General features: G+C 46.2%; 1 protein-coding gene and 1 pseudogene across 1 annotated transcript; both read right to left on the bottom strand.

Annotated features, from left to right (window-relative positions):
* Positions 1 to 704: 704 nt before the first annotated feature.
* LOC138744550 (general transcription factor II-I repeat domain-containing protein 2-like) lies at positions 705 to 3,825 on the bottom strand (annotated as a pseudogene).
* Positions 3,826 to 6,627: 2,802 nt separating this feature from the next.
* On the bottom strand, positions 6,628 to 8,693 carry LOC138743810 (probable G-protein coupled receptor 139). The gene is made up of 3 exons (XM_069899412.1): positions 8,687 to 8,693; positions 7,258 to 8,142; positions 6,628 to 6,728 (listed from the first exon to the last, which is right to left on the bottom strand). The coding sequence occupies exons 1-3, from the start codon at positions 8,691 to 8,693 to the stop codon at positions 6,628 to 6,630; spliced, it is 993 nt and encodes a 330-aa protein (XP_069755513.1).
* Positions 8,694 to 9,508: the final 815 nt, after the last annotated feature.

Genomic DNA, 9,508 nt, shown 5'->3' with positions numbered 1-9,508 from the left:
GTCATAGTGGATGACTATTGATTCTCAGAATGGAGGCCTGTGACTTGTACTGTACCTCAGAAATTGGTGCAGGGACCATTATTGTTTGTCATCTATATCAATGATCTGGATAATAATGTTGTAACTTTTGATCAGCAACTGAGATTGGAGTTGTTGTTGATAGTGAAGAAGATTTTCAAAGCTTGCATATGGATCTGGACGAGCTGGAAAAATGCACTGCAAAATGGCAGATGGAATTTAATGCAGACAAGTGTGAGGTGTTGCATTTTGGAGGGACAAACCAAGAAAGGACGTGCACTATAAATCATAGGGCACTGAGGAGTGTGGAAGAACAGATGGGGTTAAAAATAATTTTTTGCATTCTGGCCTTAATGAATCAAATTACGGAGTTAGAAGTTGGTAAAGTTGTATAAGAAATTGGTGAGGCCATATTTGGTGTATTGTATGCAGTTTTGGTCACCTAACTACAGAAAATATATTAATAAATTAGAAAGAGTGCAGAGAAGATTTACTAGGTTGTTCCCCAGACTTTCATCAACTGAGTTACAGGGAAAGGTTAAACAGGTTAAGACTTTATTCCCTAGAGCAGGGGTGTCAAACTCAAATTCACAGAGGGCCAAAATTAAAAACTTGGACTAAGTAGTGGGCCAAACTAAATATTTATTGAAAATTTTCAACAACATCTGCATGTTTTCTCTTCTTTCAACACATGTAATGTTAAACTTTTTCTTATTAAAATAAATGTTTAATAATAGTTTTGGTTAATCTCTTTCCAGAGGAAGCATTAACAAATAAGAAATAAAATATTCAATAAATAATATTTCTCTATAGCCTTTAAGCTCCTTTTAAATGTTTTTTCCACAAGCCAACAAGTCAAAAAAAAAAACAACTTGCTTCAATGAAAATCCAATCTTTCAACTATGAACAGTCCAAAGTTAACCAAAGAAAATATTAATCCAAGCTTAGCTTGCTACACTGTGATTTACTCTGATGCACCTGGGTCTAAACCAGATACTTGGCATCTCTTCTTAGTTGCAAGTTCATCAAACTCTGGGGTCAGACTCTGAGCTGAGGAAATCCTCAGGACTGAATGAAGGTGCTCGACAGTAAGATGACTCCTGTGTGGTGTTTTGTTTATCTTCATCAAAGAGAAGAGTTGTTCGCAGAGATACGTGCTGCCGAACATTGACAGCATTTGAGCAGCTTGTGCACGGAGTTGGGGGAGTGTGTCGGGAAGGAACTTTGACTTGAGCGTGTCATTACACTGGAGCTCAATCAGCTCCATTTGGAGGTTGGTTGGAGCGCTTGTCACGTCAACCGCAAACGGATTGCTGAGTAGTTCAAATCTGCATTTCTGGACTTCAAAGTCAACAAATCGTCAGGAAAACTCCGCACGAAGTACGCTTAGTTTTTCAGCAAACTCTGCACTGGCACCACAGAAAATGAGCCATGTTTCCCTGCAGCATCTGAGTCTCCCACAAACACAACTTGGTTCTAAAAGCCCTCACTGCACTGAACATGTCTGTAATGACGTGCCCTTGTCCCTGAAGCTGCAGGTTTAGCGCATCGAGATGGCTCACGATGTCACACAGGAATGCCAGCTCACATTGAAACTTTTTATCCCTGAGCTCTGTTGTGTCTTTGCCTTTGCTCTCCATAAACAGACATATTTCTTTACGCAGCTCAAAGCATCTCTTCAGTACTTTTCCTCGGCTAAGCCATCGCACCTCTATGTGATAGGGCACGTCTCCATATTCTGACCCTAACTCCTCCAGAAAGAACTTGAACTGGCGGTGATTTAAACTTTTGGCTCTGAAGTTAACTACTCGAGTTAGTGTTCATAATATTGTCCATTTTCAAGGCTTTGCCACACAAGGCTGCCTCGTGGATTATGCAGTGGTAAACTGTAAGCTCACCTGCATGATTTTCCCGCATCTTCTCCCGAATCCTTCCCACCATTCCACTTTTCTGACCGCACATCGTGGGCGCACCATCTGTCGTTAGTCCCACAGGTTTATCCCAAGGCAGCATCATTTCATTGAGACATTTGGACACCTCCTCAAAGATTTATTTTCCTGTGGTTGTACCATGCATGGATTTTAATCCTAAAAGTTCCTCTGTAATGGAAAGTTTCATGTCCACTCCACGGATGAATATTGATAGCTGGGCAGTATCTGATGTGTCGCTGCTCTCATCTACAGCAAGTGAGTATGCCATAAAATCTTTCCCCTTCTCCTTCAGTTGTTCTTGTAGATTAGTAGCAAGCTCACAAGCACGCGCAGCCACGGTGTTTCTGCTCAGGTTCACATTTAAAAATGTTTGCTTTTTATCTGGGCAAATTACATCACAAACTTTGAGCAGGCACTTTTTAACAAACTCTCCCTCCATAAAGGGCCTGGCTGATTTGGCGATCTCTCCGGCCACAATAAAACTAGCCTTTACAACCGCCTCACTTTGCGATTCTGCTTTGATGAACATAGTTTGCTGTAAAACCAGACTTCTTTTCATCTCCTCCACCTTCTGGAGTTTTTGCTTCTCGTTCAGATCCTTATACCTGTCCTGGTGTTTCATTTCATAGTGTTGTCGTATGTTATATTCTTTAACTACAGACACGCTGGCTCCACACACAAGACAAACAGGTTTGTCTTTTAAAATGATGAACATATAGTCTGCCTCCCACCTGTCTTGAAAGGTCCTGTTTTCTGTCTTTCGTTTGGCCATTTTTCATAAGGGGTTTATTACATGTGAGTTGGGCGACAGGTCGCAGATGCTAATGAAAGTAAAGAGAGGAGGTGGGGGCGATTAGCGGGCTGACGGGCCGGCGCCAACGCATTTGCAAAGCATTCTGGGATTTTTAGTATTAGCTGTGCATGCACTATACTGGCGCGGCGGCCAGCAGGCCAGCTCTAATACATATTTGATATGATCTTGCGGGCCAAATATAATTATATCACGGGCCAAATATGGCCCGCAGGCCTGAGTTTGACATGTGTGCCCTAGAGCATAGAAGAATGAGGGGAAATTTGATAGAGGTATTTCAAATTCTGAAGGAGATAGAGTAAATGTAGGTAGGCTTTTTTTCACTGAGGGTAGATACAAGCTGGAGGATGTGGGGAAAAGTTTAGATGGAGGAACGTGATGGGGAGCTTCTTCTTACACAGAGTGGTGGGAGTGTGGAACAAGCTGCCAGCTGCGGTGATGAATGTGGGATAAATTTTAATATTAAGGAAGAATTTGGACAAGTACATGGATGGGAGAGGTATGGATGGCTAGGGACTGGTTGCAGGTTGGTGGGATTAAGCAAAAATAAGTTTGGCAGAGACTAGAAGGGTTGAAGGGGCCTGTTTCTGCACTATAGTGTTTTATGTTCACTTACATGAACAGAATACTCATATTGTCAATACAGCAATTGAACATAGAAGAATGCCCTTCAGGCCAATGGATCAGCTCATGATTAAATGGTGGGAGGACTCGATGGGCTGAATTGCACATCTCTGCTTCTGTGCCTTACAGACTAATAAAAAATATTGTACCAAGTGCAGAGCTCGGTGAGAAATGAGTTCAAAAAGACAGAAGGTGTGGCGCTTGCAGGACCTGAAGGAAATCACTGCTGCGACACAGAAGGTTGATAACGACTGTTTTTATTCAAATTCAGCATGCCCCTTTAAGGGTAGCATGAGCTCAGTCACCTGGTGCATAATCGCTGCCCAGGGTGCGTACTGGAAGGGATGCTGGAGTCAGAGAGAAACCTTTGACGACACCATTTCCCCATGGCTGCCCCCCGCCACGTGGCGATACAAATGGGGCCTGTTCACCATGAGGATGTGCACCACCACACAACCCCCTCCCCCCCCCCCACAGAACCGGCTACAAGTCCTGTCGCTTTGGCGGCCGTCCCGGGCACTTGGGCGCAGCCATCTGCACCAGCTGTGACAAGTCCAAATGAGCGGCTTTTAAGCGATCCACAGTAAACAATTCTTCCCTACCCCCCATATCTAAAATGAAAGTTCCACCTGACTGCCGGAGAACCTTGTACGGACTTTTGTATGGGCGCTGCAGCGGAGTCCTTTGTGGTTCTCTCTGGATGAACCAGAATTGCGCTACATCCAGTTCTTTCGGTCGATGGGAAGGTCGGGTGCCGTGGTGTAATGGGGGTGGCGAGGTTAGGTTGCCCAGTCATTTACAGAGGTCCGCAAGCCGCTCACCTTCATTGTGCGTCGTCTTGGCCTCCAGGCCGAAGAATTCGCCTGACAGTTTGCGCTGTAAACCATTTCTGCTGAGGAGGCTTGCAGGTCCTCCTTGGAGAACACAGCGCAACTCGTCCACCCAGTTGGGGCTGGAAAGTCTTGCCATCAGAGCAGACTTTAGGTGTCAGTGGAACCTCTCTACCAACCCGTTAGACTGTGGGTGGTAGGCCGTGGTGTGGTGAAGTGTGACCCCTAAAAGCCTTGCCAGCTGCGACCATCGCGTGGATGTAAACTGGACATCTCTGTCACTCATGATGTGCACCAGCACGCCAAAACGAGCAATCCATTAGCTGACCAGGGCTCTAGCACAGGTCTCTGCTGACACCTCATGGACTGGGATGGCTTCCGGCCACCTGGTTGCTCTGTCCACTATGGTAAACAGGTACTGTGACTCCCTGGACACCAGCAAGGGGCCCATGAGATCCACGTGGATATGCTGGAACCTCTGCGTTGCCGAGTCAAAATGATGAACAGCGGCCTGCATGTGCCTGTGGACTTTAGACGTCTGGCACCTGATGCAGATGTGGGTTAACACTGCCATCTCCTTCTTGAGGCCATGCCAGATGAATTGCTGCGCCACCATACGCAAGGTAGTCTTAACTGAGGGGTGGGCGAGGTAGTGGATAGAGCTGATGATCCTAGCCCCCCCACTTCTAGCTGGGCAGAGTCAGGAAGCTGGATATCCTCGAGCTGGAGACCTGAGGTGCCAGTCCAGAGAGCTTGAGTTTTGGCATCATGCTGCTGAGCCTGCACTAGTTGCGTGTAGTTGAGGCTGGGAGCTAGCCGGGCGAGAGAGCACTTCCACGACTACATTGTCCTTGCCCGCCCAGTGCCGGATGTCTGTAGTGAATTCGGACAAGTAGGACAGGTGGCGCTGTTGCCTGGCCGACCACGGGTCCTTGGCCATAGCCAGTGCTTGGGTGAGGGGCTTGTTATCAGTAAAAATGGTGAAAGTTCTGCCCTCCAAGAAGTATCGGAAGTGGCGGATGGCCAGGAGCTCCCATTCGTACGCACTGTATTTAAGCTCCGGCGGCTGGAACTGCTTACTAAAAAAGGCCAGAGGGCGCCACTGCCCATCTAGCCACTGTTCCAGTACTCCCCTGACCACTGTGGCAGAAGCATCAACCAAGGGGACTGTGTGTGCTTCTGGGCACAGGTGCAACAACAAAGTCACCTCTGCGAGGGCCTGTTTCATTGCAGCAAAGGCCTTGTCCGCCTCCTCCAAACAAGCCAGGGTCTTCTCTTTCGTCACGATCAGCGCGAAAAGAGGGTGCATGATGTGGGTGGCATTGGGGATGAATCTATGGTAAAAATTTACCATTCCCACAAATTCCTGCAGGCTCTTGAGGGAGGAGGGTTTGGGAAAACGCTGGACGGCTACCACTTTCTCCGGCGCGGTAGCTGCCCCAGACGCTGAGATCGTGTGCCCCAGGAACTGCAATGTCTGTTTCCCAAACTGGCATTTGGCCTTGTTAACTGTGAGGCCATATTCTGCCAGCCGGGCAAACAGGGTACAGAGATGGACCTTGTGCTCTTCACGGCTGCAGCTGGCTACCAGGATGTCATCTAGGTAGATAAAGACAAAGTCCAAATCCCTACCCACTGCATCCATGAGGCACTGGAATGTCTGGGCCGCGTTTTTCAACCCGAACAGCATCCAGAGGAATTTGAACAATCTGAAAAGGGTGATAATGGTGGTCTTTCCAATGTCATCAGGGTGGACCAGGATCTGGTGGTATCCACGCACCAGATTGACTTTTGAAAAGAACCGCACGCCATGGTGGTTGGCTGTGAAGTCCTGGATATGGGAGACTGGGTACCTGTCTGGAGTCATGGCATAATTTAGCTGTCTGTAGTCTCCGCTGGGCCTCAAACCCCCTGATGACTTCGGGACCATGCGCAGTGGCGCCGCCCAAGTGCTGTCCGAACGCCAAACAATGCCCAACTCCTGGAGCCTGGAAAATTCCTCCTTTGCCTGTTTTAGCTTCTCCGGTGGCAGCCGTCTAGCTCTGGTGTGCAGCCTTTTGTGGGAGGTGATGGAAAACTCCATGGTGGGGGGGAGGCGACATGAGGGCCAGCGTTTCGTTCATGAGGGCTGAGATTCCCCAACCCATCCAGGTGTAAGAGCCTGAAAGCACACTGCTGGGGAGTGAGGCCAAATTTCCCGAGGAGTAGATTTTTGAGGGTGGTATACTTGCCCACTTCTGTGACCGGTGAATGATGTGGCCCATCCTTGCTGCCGAGTCCAGCATGCCCACGAAGTGGTAAAAATTTTGTAGCATCAGCTGAGATGTTGCAGAGATGGATTTGTGCCTCCGCCTGCCCGAACCACATCCGAGGGCGATGGGGGCAGAAAGGGGGAGTTTGAGGGCTCCAGCATTCACCTGCATCCATCGTTCACTGGGTCCAGATAACCATCTGGGCTGTCAGCATCACCATTGTGGCGCTTGCAGGAGCTGAAGGAAATCACTGCTACCACAACTATGGTTGTTAACGACTGTTTTTATTCAAATTCAGGCGCCCCTTTAAGGGCAGCATGAGCTCAGTCACCTGGTGCATTGTGACTTCATAATCACTGCTGGAAGAGATGCTGGAGTCAGAGAGAAACCTCTGACAAAGCCATTTCCCCATGGCTGCCCCTGTTCGCCAGGATGTGCGCCACGAAGGCAACATTATTTTCCGAGGATGAGATTTGTTCTGGAGGCAGATAATGGCGAGACATAAACTGTTTTAAAATTGCGAGTGCGTGATCTCTAAACCAAGAGGGGTGACCTGCGTGGGATGAGCCTTTTTAATATATTTGTTACTTTTCCAGGCAGCGGGAAGAGTAGGAGTTGTCGATAGACAAGAGGAGGGTTTACATCGTGTTTTTGTTTTGTTTGGGGCATTCACGTTAATCTACGTAATTTGAGAGCAAATATTTAAATAACCAAAATATAAACAAGTGTGATTGTTGATACAAAGCGACATTAACAAAATAATTAAACGTTTCCCGATTTAACAAAATTACTTATTCGAATCCACGGATATTTTACCATAGTCGTTACCTGCTCTCGGAATTTCCTCTGAGTAACTGCATAAATAAATGTGTTTGTGCAACAACTTAACATTTGAAACATATTAGCACTTTCCAGAAAAATAAATTTAGGGCCACTAAAGATACCGATTTTATAATCTGTTTGAAATCGCTCAAGGAAGAACTGGACAACGTAAGCCACCCACAGCAGAATGAAACTGCCTGAAATGGCGAAGAGTAATACGATAGACTTCCTCCGACTTTTCATCTCGGAGTCACTCTGTTTCTCTCCATTACTTTGCTCACGCAGCCTCGTACGAGCTCTGCTCGCCGTTAGGATGTGTCTGACGGTCAGCGCATTAAGAAAAACTACTAGGAAGAATGGGAGGCAAGGAGTTAACAGCCTGTCGATCCATTGAAAAGCTGCCCACAATGAAGAAGTGTATCGGATTTTCTTCAGTTTACAAAACCAAGGGATGCCGTCAACGATGTAGATGGGTTCGTGTAAGAAATACCAGGGGATGTTGACTAAACAGCACAAGATACAGACGGTCCCGATGACCACGGCCGCCGTTCTTTCGGTGCAGTATTTTGTTTTAAGCTTCTGGAAGCAAATAACTACACATCGATCGAAGGTGAAAGAGACTGTTAACCAGACAGAACAATCTCTGGCTGCATAGATTGATGCGATGCTGAGACTACATACGGGAGTAATGGACAAGAAACTGCTTGGAAAATATATGCCAGGAACACGATTAAATAGTACGGCTATTATAATAACGAGAAGATCTGTCACCGCCATCGACACCAGGTAGCGAGAGATACATTTGGAGAGACCGCATCTTCCTCGTGACAGAATAAAAATTGCTGTTAAATTGACTGTTGGAGAGAGAAAGGCAGTTAATTACAGAAAACAATCTTACGAAAAGGAATGCATTAATTAAATGTATAATCATGTCATGAGCACATCGGTAATGGGGTAAACCCTAAACAGGTGCTGGGATCCGGTGCAGTACACAAAATGAAATTCGGTAGGTCACACAGCATTCTTAAAAATAAAAGGCAGTGGACCTTTCGGCGTTGGGGGAAAAAATACATTAATCGCATGCAAATACATTCAGCGGAAGGCCTGCCCGGGCGAAAGAGGAGAATGTCTGCCGCAGCAATTTTACAATGTTCAAAACTCGGTCATGACTCCGAAATAAACAAAAGCAACCACTGGGTGCAGAAATATGAAGAACGTTTATTGTCATATACATCAGTACAATGTTTAGACCCAGTGAAAACCTTACTTGCTGCAGCTTCCCGGGCACCTAAATCTAATGAGCACAAATTGAAAGAAAAAATATACAAAATGAAGATAAAAATAAATGAACAATAAATAGTCACAGCTTCAAAAAGGATCCTGGCCCGAAACATTTACTGACCATTTCTACCAGTGTTTGCTCCCTGATCAGCTAGGTTTGTTTGTTTTGTGTTTCTGATTTTGAATAATTATCGTACGAACAAAACATGTTGTATCAATCGTGCAGGCAGTACGGTTTTATAATGAAATATCATGTTAAAATTTAAAAATTAGAACATTGTTCAGAAACCTGGCGCCGGTGTATCACACTTACGAAGTCTTTCCACATTATAAACACAGTCGAAGACAATTGTTAGCCTGCATCTTTGTTTAATGTCTTAGAACCAATTACTGCGCGAACCCCATTTATGAACTTGCAAATAACACCACACTGTTGCAGGACAGACCTCAAACAATGACGAGAATTGAAGGGTCAAGAACATCTCCATCCATGCCAGGAAAACCAAAGAACTAGTCATCAACTTGAGGAAGCAGGTTGGATCGCACTCTCTCTCCTATCTTATCAACGGTGCTGAACGGGAGACCGTAGAGTTTGGGGATTTTAGGAGTAAACATCACAATAGCGTTTGGGCAAGGGTGGCACGTTAGCGCAACACTGTTACCTCGAGCGGCTTCAAATCTGGCGCTGTCTGTAAGGAGTTTGTACCTTCTCCCCTTGTTTGCGTGGGTTTTTTCCGGGTGCTCCGGTTTCCTAAGTGGGCAACTACGTTGCTGCCCAAGCCAAAATACTAACATCTCTACTTCCTCTGAATCCTCAGGAAATTCGGCACGTTCCAGTGTGTACTAATTTTTATGAACACATAATGAAATAAAACTGGAAGGTATGTTGTCTGGTGCACAGTAGTCTGGTACGGGGAACTGCTTTGCCTTCGACCACAA

Source organism: Narcine bancroftii, chromosome 10 (genome assembly GCF_036971445.1).
Source record: "Narcine bancroftii isolate sNarBan1 chromosome 10, sNarBan1.hap1, whole genome shotgun sequence".
Lineage (NCBI taxonomy): Eukaryota > Metazoa > Chordata > Chondrichthyes > Torpediniformes > Narcinidae > Narcine > Narcine bancroftii.
This window is presented reverse-complemented; position numbering and strand designations above follow the sequence as displayed.